At 34.8% G+C, this 25,636-nt stretch overlaps 1 protein-coding gene across 23 annotated transcripts in view; it reads right to left on the minus strand.

The window, feature by feature from the left end:
- The window catches only part of CBLB (Cbl proto-oncogene B), a 212,095-nt gene that overhangs the window by 52,749 nt on the left and 133,710 nt on the right, over positions 1-25,636 (minus strand). For 21 of the 23 annotated variants that reach the window (XM_016941587.3, XM_054680843.2, XM_054680846.2 and 18 more), the window contains 2 exons: positions 23,136-23,267; positions 9,149-9,352 (listed from right to left, as the gene is read on the minus strand). In XM_016941587.3, coding sequence (XP_016797076.1) covers positions 9,149-9,352; positions 23,136-23,267 — 336 coding nt within the window. Of the gene's footprint in view, positions 1-9,148; positions 9,353-13,145; positions 13,310-23,135; positions 23,268-25,636 lie in introns of those variants that run through there. The other 2 variants (XM_016941593.4, XM_016941592.4) reach the window with 1 other exon arrangement.

A 25,636-nucleotide genomic window follows, 5' to 3' on the forward strand; every position in this document is an offset into this window, starting at 1 on the left:
AAAAACCCTAAGAAGTAAAGTAGTCAAAAGCCCATCTCATTATGTTCAGCAATTACCAATAATAATTGGGAACTCATTCTATTTTAGTCACTCTTCATTTTATCCACACCTTTAAAGAGCCATTTTATAAAAACGTTAATAAGATCCATTATTATGGAAATGGCAAAACATTTGGTAAGAAACTTCAAGCACAGTCAGGCTTATTATAAAAACAGGACAAGAGAAAACCTCTCCAATTACTAATAAGATGAGAGTTCTGACAGTCCCAGAGATAATCAAAGTCAATTTTATAATACTTTTAACAAGATTTTTACTTAATGAATTTCCATATCTGAACAAGGTATATACAGGTACTATAATAAGGATGACGAGAAGGACTCAGAGAGTCAATGTTTTTCTATAAATGCGTGAAAATTAATGAAGGACATTGATAAAACTTTTATCACATGATAAAATATTCTAAGCATATTTTACTTGCTACTATTCTCAGTTTTTTCACTTTATTTTGTGAACAAAACAAAAATCAAGAGTATTTAAAATAGTAGCCTATACAGAATATTATTCAGAGAGGGTATATGCCACAAAAATGCTTACACACATACTCACATATTCATATGGCATTATAGCTTAAGTAAATGACTTGTGTTATCTATTTTGGAGTACCTCCACAGATAATAAACAAAAGCTTACATGAAGAATATTGTGTTAGAGCAATACAATCATTTCCTGCTTACCCATGGTCATACTTCCAGAAGTCTCAACCTACAATAATTTGGGGAGAAACCCAGAATGAAACAGGAAAGTCCTCTGAAGTAGGAGGAACATTTTTTTTTCTACTTCTTAATACAGAAACAGAATGTAGGCACCCTGCTACCTTCCTAAGAATATGGACATTTGATTTCTGTGTAAAATGAAGTTCACTAATTCAAAGGCTGAATTACTGTCTATGTTCCACTAGTAACTTCTGGAAATTTTCAAATTAGAAGCAATAAAGAAGCGGAGGAAAACAGAAACCTATATATTAAGAAACACCAAATGGAATAAGAGCTGATTTCTCTTTGAGGTCTGGCAGAGAAGTGGTCAACAAAGTTGCCGATAGGTCTCCTTTAAAGTAGTGCAGTCTCACACTTGGGGATAACCTTAAGGGCACTGCTCTACTGAAATATTAAACACTGTTAACACAAGTGATGATACTGCTTCTCCTTGAAGTACCTTCTTATGAGAGGGACTTGATCTCCTGGCCTATGATCAGCCTCCATAACCTTGAAATTTCTTTAAAGTTTTATATTTTACTTTAAACATTTACACAAATTTTATATCCTGATCCAAATATATGTGTGATTTTAATTTAAATTTATGGTTCTCTTCTCTTTATGCAAGCTACCCTCAAATCTTGTAGCAAAATGTAAGCTTCTAGAAATGTGTCATGTTGACTATAGTGGCTTCTTATGCCCTTTGGTTCGCTCAGCTGCATAATCAATTTTGAGAAGGCAGGGAAGGGTGACATATAATTCAGAAATATTTCCATAAAAATGGCCAAGAAACAAGAACATTCTGAGAATTAAAGGAATAAATTTCGGTCACTGAAAAAATGCTTTCATGTGAAAACCCTTATTGCTCTCCAAATGCCAGCTAAAGCTGGTTGGAACAAGCAATTGCTATTTGGTTACTGTAGTTCTTCACCCTACTTTAGATAATACTTAATCATTTCAACTTAGTTATACAGAAAATAAGAACACTGTAACCTTATCTAAATTATTTAATCCTCAAAATAGTGTTTCAGCTGACATGTTGACAAGTTTGCATTTTCTGAGTTTCAAACTTGAAGCATGGTTTAACAGTAAATTATTTTAATGTGGTCATGCAATGAAATTATAACTATATAGATGTTAATATGTTAAAGAAATACAACCAATTGCTTGGTAACCAATAAAATTTTGGCATCTAATTCTTCCTAATGGAATGATATCAACATCTAAAAGAAAACCTTCCATAGACAACTCAAAAATACTAATAACTTAATTCTTAGAAGTACAGCAATATTTCAGGAGTCTTAAATAACACTAGTATAAAAAATGTGGCCAGGTGTGATGGCTCACACCTGTAATCCTGGCACTTTGGGAGGCTGAAGTGGAAGGATAACTTGAGGCCAGGATTTCAAGACTATGCTGGGCATTAGAGTGAGACCCCATCTTTGTTAATTTACTTTAAAAATAATATTAATAACAACTAATACTTAGCATTTTCCATGTGCCAGCACTGTTCTAATGGCTTTTTATATATATGAACTCATTTAATCTTAAAGAGGCAGAGTTTTATGGACCAAGTATTTGGGGGAAGGGGAGTGGGAGGGGGTGTTAAATAAAGCAAGGCACATAGATACTAAGTAGGAAAACTAGAAGATGAGCCCAGGCAGTTTCACTCCAAGAGGGCAGCTCTACTTAAGAATATAACAATTAAGAACAGTGTCACCACTGATCATTAAAAAAAAAAAAATCCTTCTCAAGGGCCTACTGTGTATCAAGCACCATGCAAAGCTCTAAGAATGGAAAGAAGAATAAAGCATAGCCTGTGTCCTCAAGGAGCTGACAATCTACCTGACGCAGTGGACTCAAAACTTTTAGAGTTCAAGTGTTGCTTCTTCTAATATACTATGTATTCAAGTTATTTTTGAGAAATATGTAACAATGTCTTCAAGGTATCCTACGACATCACACAGCACTTGGATGATGCAGTTGTTTCTTTTGTTAATCACATGCTAATAAAGAAAATACCACTATTTTGCATGAAGAGCTTTTAGAAGATCAGTAAACAGAGTGCAAGTAAATGATGAACAACAAACCTGTGCCTTCGGATTGCTTACTGTCACTCACGACTCTACCTAAATGTTGTGGGAAGGCAGTGGTGAGGACTAGACTATTAGTACTATGGTCAGAATAATTCTTTTGGGTAGGACCACCCATGGGGTTGCAGGATATTTAGTATCTCTGGCCCTTCCCACTCAATGCCAGCAGTATTTGCCATCCTTTAGTCATTGCAAAAAACAAAAGTGTCCCCATATATTACTGAATACCCTCAAGAGGTAAAATTGCCTATAGTTGAGAACCATGTTCTGCATTTCGAATGTCTATTTTTATTTTTGTATTTCACTTCTGTTGTAATTTTTGACCTTACGGCTCCAACACGGACTCTAATCCTGTGATTCAGATTTAAATAGACAACATAAAAAGGCAACATCCTCCTAAAAATAGCTGCAAAACACCCCTTTTGGGATGTGCACACACACCCCTTTCCTTAGGATCAGGAATACTATGCAGCAGCAGTCCCCAACCTTTTTGGCACCAGGGACTGGTTTCGTAGAAGGCATTTTTTCCACGAACGGTGGCAGGGAGGGGAAGGGGATGGTTTGGGGATGATTCAAATGTGTTACATTTATTATGCACATTATTTCTATTCTTATTACACTATAATATATAATGAAATAATTATATACCTCACCATAATTTAGAATCAGTGGGAGCCCTGAGCTTATTTTCCTTCAACTAGACAGTCCCATCTAGGGGTGATGGGAGACAGTGACAGATCATCAGGCATTAGATTCTCCTAATAAGCGCACAACCTAGAACCCTCCCATGTGCAGTTCAAAATAGAGTTCATACTCCTTTGAGAATCTGATGCCACTGCTGATGTGAGAGGAGGCAGAGCTCAGGCGGTAATGCGAGCTGTGGGGAGTGGCTGTAAATACAGATGAAGCTTCGCTCACTAGCCTGTTGCTCACCTCCTGCTGCACAGCCGATTCCTAACAGATCACAGACTGGTACTGGTCCATGGCCTGGGGTTTGGGGACCCCTGCTATAGAGACGTTCTTCACTCTTATTAGGAAATGCAATACTTAGATGACATGTTACATTTCTAATTAGCAAGATGTATTTTAATTGAAGAAGGCAACAAAGGAGAATGCATAAAAAAGAATAACTTCCTTGACTTTTGTTCATACCCATTTTTGTTCTAATGTGGCCATTCATTAAGATTTTAAATATTATTTTAAGAAAATACAATGTTTAAGACAATAAGAACTAATCTGGGCTCATTCACTAGTTCAGTCTGTCAACATTTTATTTTTATATGCAAATTTTTATTTATTTCAAATGTTAATGTTATGTATTTGGTGACTAATACTGTGAAAAACTGTTAAGATTCCTCTTAATCCTCTGGCAAAATGAAGCAAATCACTGGGTAGCAACAGATACTGTTTTTTAGCTCTGATCTGACTGAAGTCAGAGAGAAGGCTGTGATCTTACCAGTCACATCCTGGACTTTGTCTGAGGGCTCACATCAGATCTAATTATCCCAGGATTCTGACAGCTTGAAAACTCAGGCAACGATACAGACTTGGGCAAAATCTAAAACATATTCTAGTTAGAATCACGAAATACTTTCTATCAAAGAGGGAATCAAAAAGTATGTATTATAGACTTTTAGGTTCTATTGCTTCTGTAAGGATTAGCATTATTAAACACATTTAACTATAAAAGAAATAATAGAAATACACTATATGTTTAGTATGCTACTATTTATGAACTCCAGCTGTGGGATATCACCATGGTAACAGGAATATACAATCAAAGCAGGTTTCCATGCTACGATGGCAGCATTATTCATTTAAAGAATGTAATATGCTGAAGACAGGCAGAAACAATTTCACAATATTATCATCGGCCCACTCATAAAAGAAGAAAAAGATGAGTATTCAAAATGGCAGATAGAAACAATGGAACCATTCTGTTGGACAATCACTGGCAGTCACTCTTTTAACTGAGAGAATAAAATGTTTTAAAAATAAATGAGTAAGTCCAGGCACCAGGCACAGAGGCTCATGCCTGTAATCCCAGCACTTTGGGAGGCTGAGGCGGCTGGATCACTTGAGGTCAGGAGTTCGAGACTAGGCTGACCAATGTGGTAAAACCCTGTCTCTACTAAAAATACAAAAATTAGCCAGGCGTGGTGGCAGGCGTCTGCAATCCCAGCTACTCGGGAGGCTGAGATAGAAAAATCACTTGAACCAGGGAGGCAGAGGTTGCAGTGAACCAAGATAGTGCCACTGCAGTCCAGCCTGGGCAACAAAGCGAGACTCCAGCTCTAAATTAATTCATTAGTTAATTAAAAAATAAATGAATAAATGAATGAGTGAATGAATGAAAATGCATGAATGAATGACAAAAGAATGATTTAAAAAACAGGAAGAACATTCAGGTAGAAGAACTACTGTGTCAAAATGACCATGTGACATTTGTTTATAACCACTCCTATAAGAAAAAACTGGATAAAATCTATCAGTTTGATGCTCTGTGTATATATATATATTTGGTATTCAGGTTGGAACAAAGTTTAAAATATGCATAAGATTAGGTTATTGCCCTAAAGGAACATGTGTGCAGGAGTGTGCATTTATCAGTTCACTTAGTAAATATTTATTGAGTGCATTTAGGTGCCTGGGAACACAAATACAAGGCATTGTCCCTGGCCTTAAAGGCAGTCCTTTAAATAACAATTTAGTGTAACTCCTGATATAGAAGTACATATAAAATACTATAAGAACATAACATCATAGCAATATTCTTCCAAATTATTCAGAAAGAATTATGCTTGTATCTATATAAAAATTTAGGTTTTATTGAAAATTAAGTGGTACACATTTATGAAATGCTATAAAAGTCACAATCAGTTTAATTGACTAGAGGCAGATTAGTAGACATAAAGACATTTAACTGAAATATACCTCTTCAACTTAAAAACAAATAATTACAAGTGATATAAATTTCTAAACTATCTAACTCCCATAGGAAAGTATAACAAGATTGTAGTGAAGTAAAGCTTTATTAAATGACACTGCTGACTGCCAAATAAGCTACTGAAGTGTGACTACTAGGACAATAATGCTTGAGATCATCATTCTACTCTTTGTGGGGTAAAAAACAGAAAGGATCAATGTGAAAATGTCTCAGCTCCCTTGACAGAAAGCTCACCAGTGTGCCAGAGAGAATGAAATATGAATGGTCTTGGGAGCAGGTGATAAGATCAAGGAGAAACACTAGAGTCACCTTGGAACATTCTGCTTCTCATGTTATGTTCCCAGCATTTCCTTTCGATTGTTAGTGCCACTACTGAAAAGAGGCTCAAGCTTCAACTTAATTCAATGGAAAGCAGGTTGAGACTGCAACTTTTCCCAAATTCACATAGGGCAAATACTGTTTTCTCCCAAGCAGTAAGGTATACAAAAATTATTTTTAAAATTTCTCTTAAAGCCTAGACCTACCCTCTCACATGGATCATTGAAGATGAAAACCCATTTAGTAAAGAAAATTGAAATGTCTTCACAGCTAAAAAAAACACTGCTACCTGGAGCACTTCAACTACTTGAGCTGTTGTATCTCAAATACTTTTCTGTCATTCTCCATTATCCATCCATTCAATAACCATTCTTTAAATGCTTACTATGTCCTAGACGTGGGGCTGCAAACTTTTTCTTAAAGGGCCAGGTAGTGAATATTTTAGGACAAGATTTAAAATCAAGGACATTTTGTAGGTACTTATATAGGAATTTAAATATACACCACTTAAAATGTAAAATCATTTTTAACTTGCAGTAAAAAGGGTCACAAATCAATAAAACCAGCATTAATAACATATGTCATTATTTCAACAATTTAGGGAGGTATTATTATTCTCATTTTTCAGAAGAGGAAATCAGGCTCAGACTAGTCATGTGATTTGTTTGTATTTGTACATTGTAAAGCCAGTATTCAAACTTATGTCTTCTGGGGAACAGTACATCAATATCACCAACTCCGCATATGTAGCTCTCTCACATGCATAGTGATGAAATGATTTCTACTAACTCAGATTATGGAGTATATCCTAGAATATGTATTACATAGTATTATTAATTAACATTGGTAATAATATAGTGAGCATTTATGACTTTGGTGACCTGACATTCTTCTAGGTTCTTAGGTCCTTGATCCCGTTTGATCATCACAACACCCAACAGAGAAGCTACTATTATTTTTCTGTTTTACGAAGGGGTAAACTGAGGAAGAAAGAGGTTATATAACTTGCCTAGCATGCCATTACTACTCTGTAGCAGAACTGGTGCTTTATTCCACGTCTTCCTTAAGTTAACTTTGTTTTGAGACTCAAGTCTCAAGTCTGTTTCAATCTAAGATTATTTTTTCTTGTTCATCCTTCAGGATTTCTGAGGAATAACTACTTTCTTCCATTTCTTAGGTCAAAAAAAATCACATAATTCAAACTATTAATAAAAACTGTATCTTTCAGGATTAAAGAGTGAAATCATGTAGTTTCTCTGAGTGTTAAATTATAACATTTATGAAAAACCAATAAGATAAATAATAAAAATCATTCCAGAAAAATGCAAAATTTGAGAGTAGCCATGTTGGTGATGTTAACATATCTTCCTATGTAAAAATTTGTATGTAAAATATCCTAAGGGAATGTATTTGGTCAGCATGGAACATTGGAAGGGAGAAAATGCAAGAGTTTCCCAAGAGGAAAACTCGCACACAGCCCTAAAAATGAAGTAACTCAAAGAAATGCCTTGTCAAAATTCCACTACCAAGCATTTCCTTCCTACAGAGATAGATGATTACGGTGAATACAATCTGATGCCATTACACATTATCATCACTCCACCTAGTGACAATGGCAAATAGGTTTCATGCTACCTGCCAAATCCTAATGAACTACAGTGGAAGATCTTCAGGGCTGTGTTGAAAGGCTCTGTTGGCCAAGTCTGAACTCAGCGGCGGTAAGTATCATGACTGATTAGCCATGTCTGCCCAAGTCAGGAGGAAGGGTGGCACCATATATGCAGACCTTTCACACCACTCAATCCCATTTCTCTGATTTTGAGAGCAAAAAATTTGTGAAAGTAATTGGGATTTCATGTATCTTCCTGTACAGGGAATAGCCTGATATCCAAGAGTCTACCCCTCTTGACCACTGTATTTCTGGTCTGCAAATTAATCAGTTGGCATTCTGGTTCATTGACTAGTCTGTTGTATACCTGGTTATATAAACTTAAACTGGGCAGTAACATCCATTCTCAGTGAACTGACAAGGTCAATTTTTCTGAGTCAACAACATTAATGAGCAAACTCAGATTCTGGTAAATTCACAGAAGTAAATCTTATGTGACCTCTTAGAAGCCAAACAGTGAGACAGCCTTCCCATTAAGAAAAAACTCTATCAGACACTTCTTCTAGATTTGAACAAAGAATATTTTTAATCAAATTCAGTTTCACCATTTCCAAATTTAATAATTTCCTTTCTTAAATTTTTTCTTCACAGATTTGCTATTGCCAGTGTTAGATGACGTTTAATTTTATACAAACACTCTCATTACCTCTCATTATGATGTTTAAAACCAATGAGAGTACCTTGAGGAGAATCTAGTTCTCTCTCAAACTATGATTATATCAGCCTGTCAACATTATAGTAGTTGTGCCCTGCACAATGACATTTCGGTAATGGACCACATACATCATGGTGATCCTATAAGATTATAATGAAGCTGAAAAATTCCTATTGCCTGATGGGTGACATCATAGCCACCTTAACGTCATAGCACAAAGCATTACTCACGTGTTTGTGTGATGCTGGTGTAAACAAACCTACTGTGCAGCTGGTTGCATAAAAGTATAGCACATATACTTGTGTACAGTACATAATATGTGATAATGATAATAAATGAATGTTACTGGTTTATGTACTTACTATACTATACTTTTTATCATTATTTTAGAGTATACTCCTACTTATGAAAAAAAGTTAACCGTAACATAGTCTCAGATAGGTTCTTCAGGAGGTATTCTAGAAGAAGGCATTGTCATCATAGAAGATGACAGCTCCACGTGTGTTACTGCCCCTGAAGACCTTCCAGTGGGACAAGATGTGGAGGTAGAAGACAGTGATATTGATGATCCTGACCCTGTACAGGCCCAGGCTAGTATGTGTGTGTGCCTCTTTTCTAAACTCAAATACACTGAGTCATACTCCATTTATGACGGCATCATTTCCTTTTCATATGGTCACATCACCTTAACTAAACCCATGTTTCTAGTTTTACCTTTCGGACGTTTGCCAACCGATTCATCATCAAGGACTCCTCTCGATCATCATCGTCGTCCAAGTCGAGCATCGGCATGCCAAAGGGGTCAATGATGCTGCAACACCTGGAGCCTTCATCTCTTGGATCAAAGGGGTCCACGATTATGGGCTCAGTTCCTTTTATTTCACAACGACAGAAAGGGCAGCCCTGACCATCCGACTCCTAAACAAATAGAAAATGCATGGATTGGTTTTGTTCAAAATAAACAGTACCGAGAAATGCTAATAATGTTCTACAACTATAAAAGTCACACCCCCAAAAAGACTTTTTGGGGTAGGAGGTGGGGGAAGATTTCTCTTGAAGTGGTAGTGGGTATAGAACAGGGAGCCAACAAAATGTATAATAAATGGTCAGTATCTTCAGTTTCCGAAGGAAAAAAAAAGTTTTAAAAAAGTTTGATTTTCCCAAGAAAAGAAACCTTTTTATTTTCCTGACTGTTCACTTATTATTCTAATGTATCAAGGCATTAGAGTCCTGAAGAAAACTGGAAATTGAATCATATCTCTCCTTATGAAAAGAGTGCAGTACTAACCAAACATTCCATAAAAAAGTATATTTTGGTAAAAATTCATAATAAAGCGGTAGTATCGGTGAGAAAAATACAATACTTGGGCATCTAATTGTGGCTAAATATTTGTTTTAACTGCCTGTGTATTTTAAAATCTTTATACACAATTAGGAAAAATTAAAATGTGTACATTTATATTCAAAAGCCATCATCTGTCCTGAAAGCCTGTCATCCTGACACACAGCTCAAATATAAAGTTCTCTGTGAGATACTAAGTTTTGCCCTTATCTTGCTTTTAAACAATATGATACAAAAAGATTTGTGCAAATACTTTTGGGCTGGAAATGTATTTACTGGTCATTATTGGATGTTTTGCTCAAAGTTTCCTATATTCATTTCTCAAAACTAACTACACTAAAAATTCACAATTTGCAGGGAAATAAAAAAAGACTGTTTTCTTGCCCTACAGACAACATTGCTTTCTAGAGATAAGATGGTATATGATATTCTCCACCCGATTTTTGGTTTTGCATTATACCCTGACTTTAGCAATGTGTTATTTAAAAGTGGCAAAAATCACAAAATTACTTTAACGGAGAAATGGGATGAAATAGCACCATTTCAGTGGCAAGACAAGGGATGCAGAGAGCTGACGTCTTTAAAGAAACTGTTCCATAATTAATTCAGGACTGTCCTGTCCACTTGGTTTAATAGGAAATTAGTGATCTACCTGCCCAACAGTGATGTTTGGATCAAGGATGGAATAACTCTCTCACTCTCTTCTCACTGAACAACTACCTCACATCTACTTTGTGGCAGATCCTGTGATAGTTTATTCTTTCTAAGTTTCAGTCAGCTCAACAAATTGAACACCTCCTTTGCCAAACAAAGTGTCAAAAAACAAAAAACACTGAGCTTGCTTAAGAAAAATCAATTGCAACATATTCTTATTCATCTGCTTGTACATAATTTGGAAAAGAAACTTAGAATGGTAAAACAGTTGAACTAAGGTGGTATAAAGAAATACAGACATATAAATATAGAATCCTTCAAGGTTTACCACCATACATGTTCATGTCCAGCGGGCTTCAAAACACATTAAATATTATTTGCTCCATCATTTTACAGATAACAAAACCAAGATTTAATTCTTCTATTTTTGATAACCTCCTTGCAGTGATATTTTCTAACACAGGAATAAATATTTAAGAAAAGCAAAATCTTTCTCCTATAAAAAGAATATTAAATTTAAAGTCATATTCAATAAATATTATCATTTAGGCAAAACTCCCCTTGTTATACAAGTCAAAAGAGATCCATATTAGGTGCCTATAGTGGAATACTTTTACAGATTTACATAAGACAATTTCAAAAAGATAGTTTTATTTAACATCAAGCTGTGCCAGCCTGGGCAACATAGCAAGACCTTGTCTCTACAAAAAATAAATGTTTAAAAAATTAGCCAGGTGTTGTGATACACACCTGAAGTCCCAGCTGGTCGTGAGGCTGAGCTGGGGACTTTGCTTGAGACCAGGAGTTTGAGGCTGCAGTGAGCTACGACAGCATGACTGCCCTCAGCCTGAGTGTCAGGGTAAGACCCTGTGCCCAAAAAAAAAAAAAAAAAAAAAAGAAAAGAAAAGAAAAAAAGCAAGCAAGATCTGAAGATCTGATTGTCCCTCTGTCTTTAACACATGAAGAATGGAAAGCAGTACTTTGAGAAGTACATAGTCTCATACATTTAAAAAAATTATTATAGAAAATCTCAGATACACATAAAATTTGAGGGAAAACTATAAATTTCTATGTACCTATCACCCGACTTCAACAATTATCAATTCATCCCCAATCCAGTTTCATCTATATGTTCTCTTGTTCCTTTCACTCTTAGATCGTTTTGAAGTACCTCCTACACATCATATAAATTCACTGGTAAATATTTTAGTATCATAACTAAAAACCAAGAACCTTTTAAAGACCTAATTTCAGTGCAATTATCGTAACTAAAAATTATTCCACCCAATCGAAATCATGAAAGTTACATTATTTTTTAGTACAGTGCATAGAATGTGCAAGCCACACTATTAGGCTACGTAAGTTTCTCTTTGAACCTCCAGGGTCAACTCACATATTGCTCTAGTTAAGGATGACTTCCAGTTTATGTGATCTATTTCCTCACAAGAGATAACTGAAAATATTGAGTTTTGAAGGGGGAGGAGGTGAAAGGCAATAACTGTGTCTTTATAGCACAAGAAAAAACAAAGAACTGTTCATCTAAAACTGAATTTAGATTTTTCTCTATGCTACTTGAAAATTTAATGTTATACAAATTACTGATGTTGTTAAGAGTACCTGTTATAAGAGTAGATATCACAAAATACATCTTCTCTTCAGCTTTGTTGTTGAGAGTTTACATTACTCAACAGATCAACAAACAGCTGCAATGACCATTAATTTTGATTTGCAAAAACACAGATCACACTGAATGTGTCTCTAATGGTACTTACTCTAATATGACCTCATCCATCACACTTTATAAATGGACTACTGTCACATGCAAATTAGACGTCTAACCATAAAGTCTCAAATGTTACTTTGGTTACTCTGCCCTAGTTTCTGTCAGGTGGTTGATTAAATACACATGAAGAATGTCTTCAATACAATAATTAAAATAATGTTTCTGTCAATGTATACTTAATGCAAGATCAAATAATATGCATTAATGGAGAATAAAGACCAATAAATAACTCATTTTCTAGTTCCCACCATTCTGTGAATGTTAAGAGGAAGTACTGAGGACTCCGTCTATTCTAAATGACTCAGTAGGTTTCACTTCCTCGAATAAGAAATACTTCTAAACCAAAGGATACAGAAGTTATCAGTGAATACTATACACAGCTGAAACTAAATTCTGTCATTTCTCATAATACAGTAAAATAATTCAGACTCACATTTCAACCATTAATACTGTAAGTCAGTGACATTACTTAAAATATAACTTTAGGTAAACTCAGATAATTAACATTGACAAACAAATAGAAAAAAATTTTAAACCTTCATAATACTCCATTCTCCACAAATACTCTATGTAAAAACCCAAATGAATAGTTAGTACCATCTCATCATCATCATGTATCAATCACCTTCCATACTTTGTTTAAATATTGCTAAGACAGACATACTATATCTTAAATACCTTCTTTTAAATGTTTTTCAAGATAGCATTATATATAAATTATTTGCTCTCAGCATGATTATTAGAGGCATACTTTGACTTAAGGTCAATCACTTTATGCCTTCCCACATATGTAATATACATCAAGGGCTGTAGGGTATATACATAGGCCCTCCTAAGTCTCATTTTGGAGTGCATTTTATATTTTTACTGTATGTGTATGCATATGTATGTTTGTATTTTTTCCTTTATCAATAACTTCTAATTTATATTACCTTGCTATATTTCATGTAGCTATGAGGTTGCCACAAATCTTTTTTTAAACATAGCAATTATAACTGGAAGAATTATATGTATATAAATGCACTGAGAATAGGTTGGATCCATATCAAGAATTTTCAAAGCACAGTATCTCCCACAGAAACTCAATAACTTCTGGCTGAAAGAACGAATGAAAGAATAAGGAAGGATAGTTAATAGTAATCTTAGACAAAATGCCCCAGAGCAGGAGAGATCTTTGGTTCTGGTTTATTATGATGGACAAGGAAAAAAGACATTGGTGAATCTAGAATCTTTTAGTTTTGATTTGGGACGCCCATAAAAGCCTGCATAGTGAATCAGAAAAGGAGCACAGACATTCTGAATTAGGATACTTGGACTGGACTTCTACCTTCCCCAATTACAGCTGTGTGACACTGGGCAATTCATTGCATCTTATTTACAGGGCATAATGAGATAATGCACATTTAGAGACACCATAAAGATAAAATGAGATAAATTAGTTTAAAGCTTTATAAAGTGCTATAAAAAGTCCAGTTGGCATAATTAGTATAAAAATAGTCTCAAGAATAAATATAATAAGAAAACTAAGGAAACATATCTTAACATTTGAAAAAACTCATATCTCTATACGAATTCCATTTTGTAATGTAATGAATACAATTTTAAACCTGCAGAATTATCAATGTGCATAGATTAATCATAACTGGAAAAATATGAGATATCTCCTAAGCACTTTATTAGAAACAATAATAACTAAAATTCCAGGCACTGTTGTAAGCACTCTCTAAATATTAATTCATTTAATCCTATAAGGTAGGTACAATTATTGTTCCCCAACAAGAAAAAGGGGTTTACTAGTTTGATGAAGGTCACATAGCAAAAAATACTAAGTAGGAAATCACAACAAGGGGATCTATTTCAAGAGTCTAATCATTTCAACACTACACTATAGGATCAGCATGTAGTGGTTTTTCAATCTCAGATTCATAGTCAAGGTTAAAATAAAGGTGAAAAATAGCCGGTTGCTACTACTGATCATTCATAAATGTAAAAAATTTAAAACTATTTTGCTCAAATTGCAAATATCAAAATTAAAAAAACTACTACAATCAATGAATATTCTGTTCGCTCTAATTGAAAAGTTTCAGCTCTTTAACAGGAAGACGTAAAATGTATCTGAATAATTATACCATTTCTGAGGATACGTTTTTACATAGTAAAAGCTTTTTGTTTTAAACATTTGTTGCTTGAATCCAATTTAAAATTTTAATGCATGAAGTTGGTCTAGAATGAGCTGGTCATTTAGAATGAGTCTACATTCTAAACACTTTTTAAAAATGGTGTCAACTTTAAAAACACCTATAAAAGATCCATGTTGGAGTCAACTGAAAATGTTTCCAAAGTGCCAGTATCTGTTACTGTCCACACACTCTACAATATAGTGGGCATCCATCTAATTTAGTCATTAGACTTAAGAATCAAGCACTTATTCTACCAGATTTTATTTTCTCATATCCATCAGTTCCTTTCCTTTTCTAGTGCATCGCTCTAGTTCATAATGTTACTATAACGTGTTTGGACAACTCTCGCAGCTTCTTTATTACTCCCAACGTGAAAGGGAAGCTCCAACATTTAATCACTCATTTACACAAAAGACACAACGGGTGGTTAAAGACAAAAGTGCCAATTTAAAACGTTCGTAAAGGCAAGTATTATTTTCTTTTTGTAGTACCTAAGTTATAAAATTTCACTGAGGCTAGAAATGTGAAGACTGGTCGCCTTTGAAGGAAGATAGAGTAAAAGATTTATTTTATTTTATCTTTTTTTTTTACTTTTTGAGACAGAATCTCGCTCTGTTACCTAGGCTGGGGTGCAGTGCGGTGACCTCAGCTCACTGAAACCTCTGCCTCTAGGGTTCAGGCCATTCACCTGTGCCTCAGCCTCCCAAGCTGCTGGGATTACAGGCTCCCGCCACCACGCCCAGTTATTTGGTATTTTTAGTAGAAACAGGGTTCGCCATGTTGGCTAGGCTGGTCTTGAACTGCTGACCTCATGTGATCCACCCACCTCGGCTTCTCAAAGTGCTGGGATTACAGGTGTGAGCAACCGCACCTGGCCAAAGATTATTTCTTATTGCCTTAAAAGTGATCATTTGAACTTGTTTCTCACCTCTCTCAGACAACTATATACATTTTCCCAACAACACTCTCTACATATGGAACATCTATAAATCTCCTTAATCATATTCTACATTAAAATCAGAGTTTATTGATTTTTTTGTAAATTACTATTTTGAATATGCTGATATCTTTCTTTTAAATTATATCAAACAATATACAGGAAGAATAACCACAGGAAAATTAATTTTACATTTAATTGAATTAAAGTCCTTGGCAGTAATTCAAAACATAGCTGCATATCCAACTGACAAAGATATCCATTTTTATTTTGGAAGGAAGATATGAAGAACACAGTTTGGGGTTTGTTCCATTCAGGAGCTCAAAAGCCATTTTCCTTTTTTTTTTTTTCTTTTATTATACTTTAAAAGTTCTGGGATACATGTGCAGAACGTGCAGGTTTGTTACACAGGTATACACATGCCATGGTGGTTAGCTGCACCTATCAACCAGTCATCTACATTAGGTATGTCTCCTAAAGCTATCCCTCCCCTTGCCCCCCAGCCGCTGACAGACCCTGGTGTGTGATGTTCCCCTCCTGGGTCCATGTGTTCTCAATGTTCAACTTCCACTTATGAGTGAGAACATGCAGTGTTGGCTTTTCTGTTCTTGTGTTAGTTTGCTGAGAATGATGGCTTCCAGCTTCAACCACGTCCCTGCAAAGGACATGAACTCATCCTTTTTTATGGCTGCATAGTATTCCATGGTGTATATGTGCCACATTTTCTTTATCCAGTCTATCATAGATGGACATTTGGGTTGGTTCCAAGTCTTTGCTCTTGTGAACAGTGCTACAATAAACATACATGTGAATGTGTCTTTTTAGGACAATGATTTATAATCCTTTGAGTATATACCCAGTAATGGGATTGCTGGGTCAAATGGTATTTCTGACTCTAGATCCTTGAGGAATCACCACACCATCTTCCACAATGGTTGAACTAATTTACACTCTCATCAACAGTGTAAAAGCATTCCTATTTCTCCACATCCTCTCCAGCATCTGTTGTTTCCTGACTTTTCAATGATCGCCATTCTAACTGGCGTGAGATGGTTATCTCACTGTGGTTTTGATTTGCATTTCTCTAATGACAAGTGATGATGAGCTTTTTTTCAGGTTTGTTGGCTGCATAAATGTCTTCTTTTGAGAAGTGTTTATTCATATGCTTCGCCCACTTTTTGACTTTGTTTTTTTTTCTTGTAAATTTGTTTAAGTTCCTTGTAGATTATGGATGTTAGCCCTTTGTCAGATGGATAAACTGTAAAAATTTTCCCTCATTCTGTAGGTTGTCTGTTCACTCTGACGATAGTTTCTTTTGCTGTACAGAAGCTCTTTAATTAGATCCCATTTGTCTATTTTGGCTTTTGTTGCCATTGCTTTTAGTGTTTTAGTCATGAAGTCTTTGCCCATGCCTATGTACTGAATGGTATTGCCTAGGTTTTCTTCTAGGGTTTTTACAGTTTTATGTCTTACATTTAAGTCTTTAATCTGTCTTGAGTTAATTTTTGTATAAGATATAAGGAAGGGGTCCAGTTTCAGTTTTCTGCATATGGCTAGCCAGTTTTCCCAACACCGTTTATTAAATAGGGAATCCTTTCCCCATTGTTTGTTGTTGTCAGGTTTATCAAAGATCAGATGGTTGTAGATGTGTGGCATTATTTCTGAGGCATCTGTTCTGTTCCATTGGTCTAGATATCTGTTTTGGTACCAGTACCATGCTGTTTTGGTTACTGTAGCCTTGCAGTATAGTTTGAAGTCAGGTAGCGTGATGCCTCCAGCTTTTTTCTTTTTGCTTAGGATTGTCTTGGTTATATGAGCTCTTTTTTGGTTCCATATGAAATTTAAAGTAGTTTTTTCTAAGTCTGTGAAGAAAGTCAATGGTAGTTTGATGGGGATAGATTGAATCTATAAATTACTTTGGGCATTTTGGCCATTTTCATGATATTGATTCTTTCTTTATGTCCTCTCTGTTTGCAGATGACACGAATGTATATTTAGAAAACCCCATCGTCTCAGCCCAAAATCTCCTAAAGCTGATAAGCAGCTTCAGCAAAGTCTCAGGATATAAAATCTATGTGCAAAAATAACAAACATTCCTATGCACCAATAATAGACAAACAGAGAGCCAAATCATGAGTGAACTCCCATTCACAACTGCTACAAAGAGAATAAAATACCTAGAAATACAACTTACAAGGGATGTGAAGGACCTCTTCAAGGAGAACTACAAATCAAAAGCCATTTTCTAGATTCCTGAAATAAGCACAGAATGAAAACAATTCCTTAACTTTTAACCTTACATGGTAATGCTGCAGAATCACTGCTGCATAATATACGACCTCACAAAGGAAGATGTGCAGAAGTTCAGGGTTGAGAAGATAAACGTTTTGTTAATGTCCCATTAACACGTGGATGTGAAAGACAACTCTCCAAGTTTTATTACTAAGGGTAGCACAAAAATGTTGCACACAGAGTAGTATTACTTCAAAGAATGTCTCTAGAAAGGTGATTATTCAACTTACTTAGTATTCTGTGCAAACTCTGCTTGCTTATTCAATTTATTAAATAACACAGATGTTTCAGAAAGAGAAAAAAGCATCTGACACCTCTTCAGAGGCATGACTAATGGGCCATTATGACAGCAATTAAAGAGTAACCACTTGCAGCCTGTAACTACTGACACAGCTACTGTGCATTTCTTAAGTTTTCTGTTAATTACATAAAATTTAAGTCTCTAATGAATTTCAATTAAACCAAAGTAGGGCATCAGATGGAAGGAAAAGTTGGTGAAGAATGACTTGCTAAAAATGCACACTGCTGAGCATAGTATGATTTATGGTCAGGGTTTAATATTTCCTATTGGATTCTAACTGATTTATCATAGCTTCTTGGCAGACACGCAGCCTTTAAAATCATGTTCATATCAGCATGCCCAACCAACGTAGTAGAAAGTAAGAAAAAATGTCTAGCAGCCATAATTAAATTTGAAGGATAACAGGATACTCATTTTAAGTAATTATTAACACCATGCCCCTCAATAGAAATTTCAGGTTTAATTTTAACTTTAACTTCTTGAGGCTAAGGATTGTGTCTCAGAGTTCTTTTTAGTTCAGAGCATACTACAGAACATGGGATATTGCAGCTGCTCAAAGAATGTTTCCGAAATAAATAAATAAATGGAAAATGATAGTTGAAACCATCTTGGTTTGCTTCTACCAAACCAGTAAGAGGAAGAAGCAAAATAACAAATTCTTCCTGGGCACAGTTAAGCTTGCAAATTTAATCATATAAAACAAAAACAATGTCTTTAAGGTACCATTTTTGAATGAGGAAAAAATTGAACAAGAGAGACGTGTTATTTTAATCTAAGTCCAGACACCTAATACCTTGAGAACATTTCCCTATATATGTACAAGCTTAGATACCACTTTTGGCAATATTTTGTGGAACTATGAAGTGTGCTATAATTTTGTTCTTCTTACTGACATATTTATCATCAATTAGGTTAAGTCAAGTGAGCACAGCTAGGTGAGATTACAGATACGAGACCTTCAGCATATCTAATGTTTTACAACTGTGCTTTAACTAGATTAACTTTATAGGACTTTTATTTTTATTAAATACCAGAGGCATTTTGCAATAACATATTTTAATGATCAACAAACATTCCTGTTCATGCAATAATACAAAAGCTGCCAAAACAGATACGCTAGTTGGCAGGAAGCACTACGTGAAGACTATATCTAAATGTAAAAATATTTAGATTATCCAAAAGTAGAAATGTTCAAAAGTTGAAACTTCCTTTGACCAGTAAGATCCCACTGAGATACAGAGACTGTGAAATATCAATTTAGAATTATTGACCTAAGAACAATTTTCTTTAGGGGGAGAGAAAACATGAACCGGGGATTACTGTGCATATTTTTTTTTTTGGTGTAAAACCGATAAAAATGCAGTCTTACTGCTTCTGTGTTAGTGCTGGTAGTACTGCATACAATAAACGTAAAATAACATGGTTCAAGAATGGGTGGAAAAAAATCACAATGTAAAAAGTTAAGGAAATCACACAATAGCTAGTGAATGGAACAAAGGGAACGAAGCCTTAGATATTCTAGGATTCGTTCTCAGATACTGAGTATGATAAAAGGTCTTTGAAAAGATCATAAATAATTCTCAGAAAAGTATTGTAAGAGCTTTTCACAACCTACAATACTGTCTTTTTATTTAATGTACTTTTAGACTTCCTTTTCTTTTACATTACCTAGCATGCAATCTATAAGTATTTACTGAGTAATGACCAATGTGCAGATAACATGCTAGCAGAGAGATTCTAAAATAGGTAAAGTAATCCACATTCTAGAAAGAAAATACATAAATATGGAAATATTTACAATATGAACATAATGAGGTAAGAGCTTACAGAAACATATACAAAATGTATCAGGAGGATGCTTATTAATGATAAGCTGCTTTGTGTGAGGAGAATTCAAAAACAATACTGAAAATAAAGGTTTGCATATTTTTCATTAATTTAGGTGCAAAATTCAATGATCAGATTAAGACAATAACATTACTGTCTAGTAACATAAATGTAATTTATTATTTCAACCTTCTGAATAGTTTTGAATTTGTCATTTTTGTTTCTACTTTACTTAGTAAACTACTTTATTACTCTCACATAACTTTTAAAATTTTAGCTAAACACAATTTTCAGAGCTTGACAATTATGTACTTCCTCAATTTATAAAAGTAAAACTGAGAAGTAGCTGAGAATGAAAAAGAGAAATAGTAAATGTTAACAACTTACCAACATTACTGAACATATCTTCATATAAGGCCATTAGGCCAATATAAAAAATCATGAAATAATTCAAGGAATTGATAAGCAACAAGCAAGAGGAACTACACCAATTTGGAGAATGCACAGTAACACACAGACATGTTGTGGTGATGTAAAATGTTGTGATGATTACACAGCATTAGTAATACAGAAAGACAACTGGGAAATGTTCCTATGCCTTTTGCACATAATGAACCTACTGCAAATAGTTCACAAACCTAACAAATAAATACAGTAAGTCCTCAATTAATATTGTTAATTAGTTCTTGGAAATTGAGACTTTAAGTGAAACACCTTACTGTATAATGAAATCCATTTTACCCTAGGCTAATTGATAGAAACAAGAGTTAAGGTTCCTACAGCATACAGTATGTCACTTTGCTCAAAGTTGCAGTTTCCAAGAATGTACTGACAATGTGAAGTTAGGACTTAAGTAAAGGTAGTATTTATTTACTAAGAATAAACTTTCTTTTAAGAAGTATATAGAAAGTAAAATAAATAAAATATTTGTTGCTTTACATTCAGCCATACTTTTCTACTCACCCTGGGCTGCAAGGCAAACAACTATTTTATTATTATTATTATTACTTTATAGAGACGGGGTCTCCTTATGTTGCCCAGGCTGTTCTCGAACTCCTGGGCTCAAGGGATCTTCCTGTCTCAGCCTCCCAAAGTACTGGGATTTAGAGGTGTGAGCCGCCATGCCTGGCCAGTAAACTATTTTGTATGATGCTTTAAACAAAACATTTTACTAAACAAATGTTTCTGTCAAACTAATAGCAGCTTCTGACTTTTAACCAACTTAACCTCCAAATACTAAGCACAGTATTGAGTTACAGATGTGAAGTCTTGCAACATGTATGCACGTGTATGCTCTAAGACTGGAGCCCCAAGAAAAATGGCTGAAATACACAAGCCCTGCATGGAGGCAGAGTGTTAGGAATTTGTATCAGCCTATTATTCTGATTTTCTTCAGGGAGAAATGCAAGGCTTTTAGTTTCTTTGTACTTGTAAAAACCACACTACCACCCTGAAGGCAAAGAAGGGTGACAAATACAATTTGTTTTCTTTGTTAGTTTAACACGTATCCTGAAACACTGAATGATTATCAGGTACACCAATCCTAAGTAGTCCAATTACAGACAATCTATCACTGAGTCAGTATCTCTATAATACCTCCTACTGACACATTTGAAATAAATTTGCAAACAATTCTGTCTTCTACCAACATATCTACATTTATTGAATGTAGTTTAAAAGGCACTGCTAAGTTTGCAGAACTATTACTGTTAACGTAATTTAAATAGGAATCAAGTATCTATGTTGAGAATGATCTCCTTCAACATCTCCCTGTAATATGCAAATTTCGCCAACATCATGAAGGGATAAAAGGAAATAAGGGAGAGGATATAAAGAAAAACGTAAAACAAAATATAAGCCAAATGCATATGAAGAAGAGAAGTATAGGGATTTTGAACAACGTTACTGAGGTAGCAAAGATCTCTGGGCATTCAGAAAGGACTTTGAAAATATAAATCAACTGTAATTCATTTTCTAATTCTTCCTCTTTTCCTCATCCATTAAAAAAATATTCACGAAAGAAGAAGCAGGCCCTTTTATGACTATGAAAACGGGAAAATCATTATATTTTATTACTAAGTAAGAAGCTCGGCAGGCATCAATGCCCCTCTGAGTCTGTCAGCCCCCTTCCATGAACCTCAATGTCCATCCTTCCTCAACTCATGCAGAGATGCAGGGTTGGACAAAGAAAATCAAGGACTGAGAGGGCTTAGAAATAGAGTAGGAATGTCAACTTTATGCTTCACCGAAAATCTTTTTTAAAGACTAGAAAATTTAATTATTTGCTTTCTAAACCCTATCAATATACTTCTAGCTTCAATATAACTATGTCAAACAGTTTCAAAATGGCTTGATCAAAATATTCCATGACTCCTCCAAATACTCAAAACTGGAAATCTGTCCAAAGATCCATTTTAAAAATCCCCAATCTTTGTTACAGATGAAGAAATATAAGAAAGCCCTTGGGCTCGCACCTGTAATCCCAGCACTTTGGGAGGCCGTGGCAGGTGGATCACAAGGTCAGGAGATCGAGACCATCCTGGCTAACATGGTGAAACCCCGTCTCTACTAAAAATACAAAAAATTAGCTGGGCACGGTGGCGGGTGCCTGTAGTCCCAGCTACTCGGGAGGCTGAGGCAGGAGAATGGCGTGAACCCAGGAGGCGGAGCTTGCTGTGAGCCGAGATCGTGCCACTGCACTCCAGCCTGGGCGACAGAGCAAGACTCTGTCTCAAAAAAAAAAAAAAAAAGAAAGTCCTTGGGAAAACCAGTTATTCTCCAGACCTTCCTATAAAACTTCAAATCAATTTATATTTATTGAATGCCTGCGGCAGATGGGAAGGCAATTTGCCTGAGATTATGCTTCAGTAAATAGGGAACTTTAATGCCTGTTTCTGTGGGAACTATAAGTGTTTGAGAGATACTTCCTGTCTGATTCTCCAATTTCAGCACTACGGAGCATATGTGAGACAGGAACCATGCCTCCTCAGGAGTAAAGAAGTTTGCTTGAAAATATCAAAATAAGATTTATCTACTATGGTTTACTTGGCTTCAGAAACTGACCTACTACAAACAGATTCTGACCTATCAATAAATGGCATAAAAATGTCTAGTTGGTAATATCTATAAGTGAACATACTGAAATCTATGGTACTACAGAAGTAGAACTACTGATGACTAATATAATAAAATTTATACATTTAAAGATAAAATATAAGATAGTTAATAATCAAATTATATATAGCAACTCAAACATATAAAATCTTTACACAATCATTTCAAAGAAAGCACTTACCAGCATTAATTCCTAAGCCATTAAGAAAACTGAAAAGAGAAATATTAGTAGGACATATAAGAAAGACATCCATGTTGCTAATGATTATACCTGCCATGCCGTAAGGCAAGAGGTGCACATCAAATGCCCACAAGGCTCAATCTTGACATCTTTGTCATTCTCTGCACAAATCTTACAGAGCTGAAAAGTGGAGCCCATTTCACAATATAATTCATATTGTTCCTGGAATTTGGGGAGGAGGGAGAAAGTAATGTTAATGTATTTCCAGCATGAATTGTTAGTATCAAATTTTCCCAAATAAAATGACGCAGAGTCAATATCTCACAATTGACCTTGTCAGAATTTTGTTACCATTTGAGACATGTTTTGAATTGATAATCACAATTTGGTCTGCAAAATTCATTTTAAAAAGGTTTGAACTTTTATCATCTATCTTATATGCTTCTTAATGATTCATATTATTTAAGGTTCCTTTACTGTTCCTTTAGGAAGGGACTTGCTTCAATAGTCATGGTGACTCAAAAGACAAAATCTATGGTTTTAAAATAGGAATATAAAATGACTTTATCTTTTTTATAAATGCCACATGCTCATATAATTTAACTGTCAAATTGAAAAAAAAAATGATACTTGGCTAAACATTAAATTTTACTGTTTCAATATCTTTAGAAATCCCTGAATGGAAGAAAAGTGACAAACATTTACCAAGCACTTCCCGCATGCCAGGCACTGTGGTCCACACTTACTATTTCACTTAATCTCCAAAGCACAAGAAGATATATTGAACTTAACAAAAGTTAGGCCTGGGGCTTAATCAGTTTAAATTGTTTGCTTCAAACTCTAAATTAAGCCTCTGACTAAAAAGTGCATACGCTTTCCCTAACACTGTCAAGAAAACAAATCACTTCAGTAACCAAAAACCATTTTATTAAAACTGCAATGTTCTTGATTGATTGGGTTTTTAGCTTAAAACATTTGACACAGTAAAATTTTCAAAATTCAAATACTGAAAAGATCTTCGTGACAAAAATACAAATAAATTGGTAAATTTGAAAAAATACAAATAAATTGGTAAATAATGAAAAAAGATGTTAGGAATACAAAGAAAAGGAATTATGAAACCAATATTTGGGTAAATAAAGCAACTTTTAGTTCAGTAAGTGACTACAATGTACCTGGCACTGAGTAGGATAAATAATAATATTTAGTCCACAGACTACTAAAATATATTATAATCCTGGTGAGAAAAATATACATATACATAAACATACATGGATACATATGCATGTACATGCAGGTACACACATACACACATAAACTGTGTCTATCATGATGTGTGAATACAAAAATTTTGTGGGGAACTTAAGGAAAGAGACAAGAGAATGCATAAAAATGGAAAAGAAATAAAACTAAAGTAATTCAAAGTAAGTTATAAATTGCTGATGTCCCTGAAATAATAGATAAGTATTGATACTGGTTATGACTGTCCAAAGGAAAAATATGCAATTATAAAAAAAATTACATTAAGCTAAAATCAAAGATGCAGATCTCAATGCAACCTAAACAGTAAGAATATTTATGAGTAATTTAAGGGAATGTTATTACTTCCAAAGATTTATTTTTTTAATGGCTTTATAAAGAGGAACTGTCTTTCCTAAGTATCCTTTCACACATATTTGAAAATACAGGATCACCACATAACTTTTAAAATGGCAATCATATATTAAATTTAAAATGGCAATCATGGCCGGGCACGGTGGCTCACGCCTGTAATCCCAGCACTTTGGGAGGGCGAGGCGGGTGGATCACCTGAGGTCAGGAGTTTGATCCTGACCAACATGGAGAAACCCCATCTCTACTAAAAATACAAAAATTAGCCGGAAATGGTGGCAGGCACCTGTAATGCCAGCTACTCGGGAGGCTGAAGCAAGAGAACTGCTCGAACCCAGAGGGCAGAGGTTGTAGTGAGCCAAGATCGCGTCACTGCACTCCAGCCTGGGCGACAAAGCAAGACTCTGTCTCAAAAAAAGAAAAACAAGGCAATCATTTATTAAATTTACATGTACAATATGTACATCTAAATGTCAATGTGTATGTCTGACATAATAATGTAAAGACCATGGGAACTGAAATCTGGAGAATTATAAGGTAAATTATTATCTACTGTCTTAAAAAAAGCTGTAATTCTTCTCTTGTTTTTTCCCTTAGATTTTTATTATTTATTACACAAGGCGTGAACATATCTCAAATATAAAATATTTTAAAACTAGACTGAATGTAAAATAAAATATTCAAGTTCTCCCTTCATCCCCTCCCTGACTGCTCAATCCCTTTTCACCTCCTCAGTTAAATCTTCTTACCAGTTTGGTGTTTTTTTGATCTTTTAAAAACTATACTCACATGTTCATATACAGCAATTAATTAATTATTTCCTTACAGAAGTTGAACGTACATAATGTAACTTGACCAAATAAAATGTTACCTACATGTACTTTACATAAATGGAATTATTTTACAGTACAAGATGCAGAAGTTCCCGTGTGAGTATGTAGAGCTACCTCCCTCCTGTTCATGACTTCACACAATACAGT

This window comes from Pan troglodytes, chromosome 2 (genome assembly GCF_028858775.2).
Source record: "Pan troglodytes isolate AG18354 chromosome 2, NHGRI_mPanTro3-v2.0_pri, whole genome shotgun sequence".
Taxonomy (NCBI): domain Eukaryota; kingdom Metazoa; phylum Chordata; class Mammalia; order Primates; family Hominidae; genus Pan; species Pan troglodytes.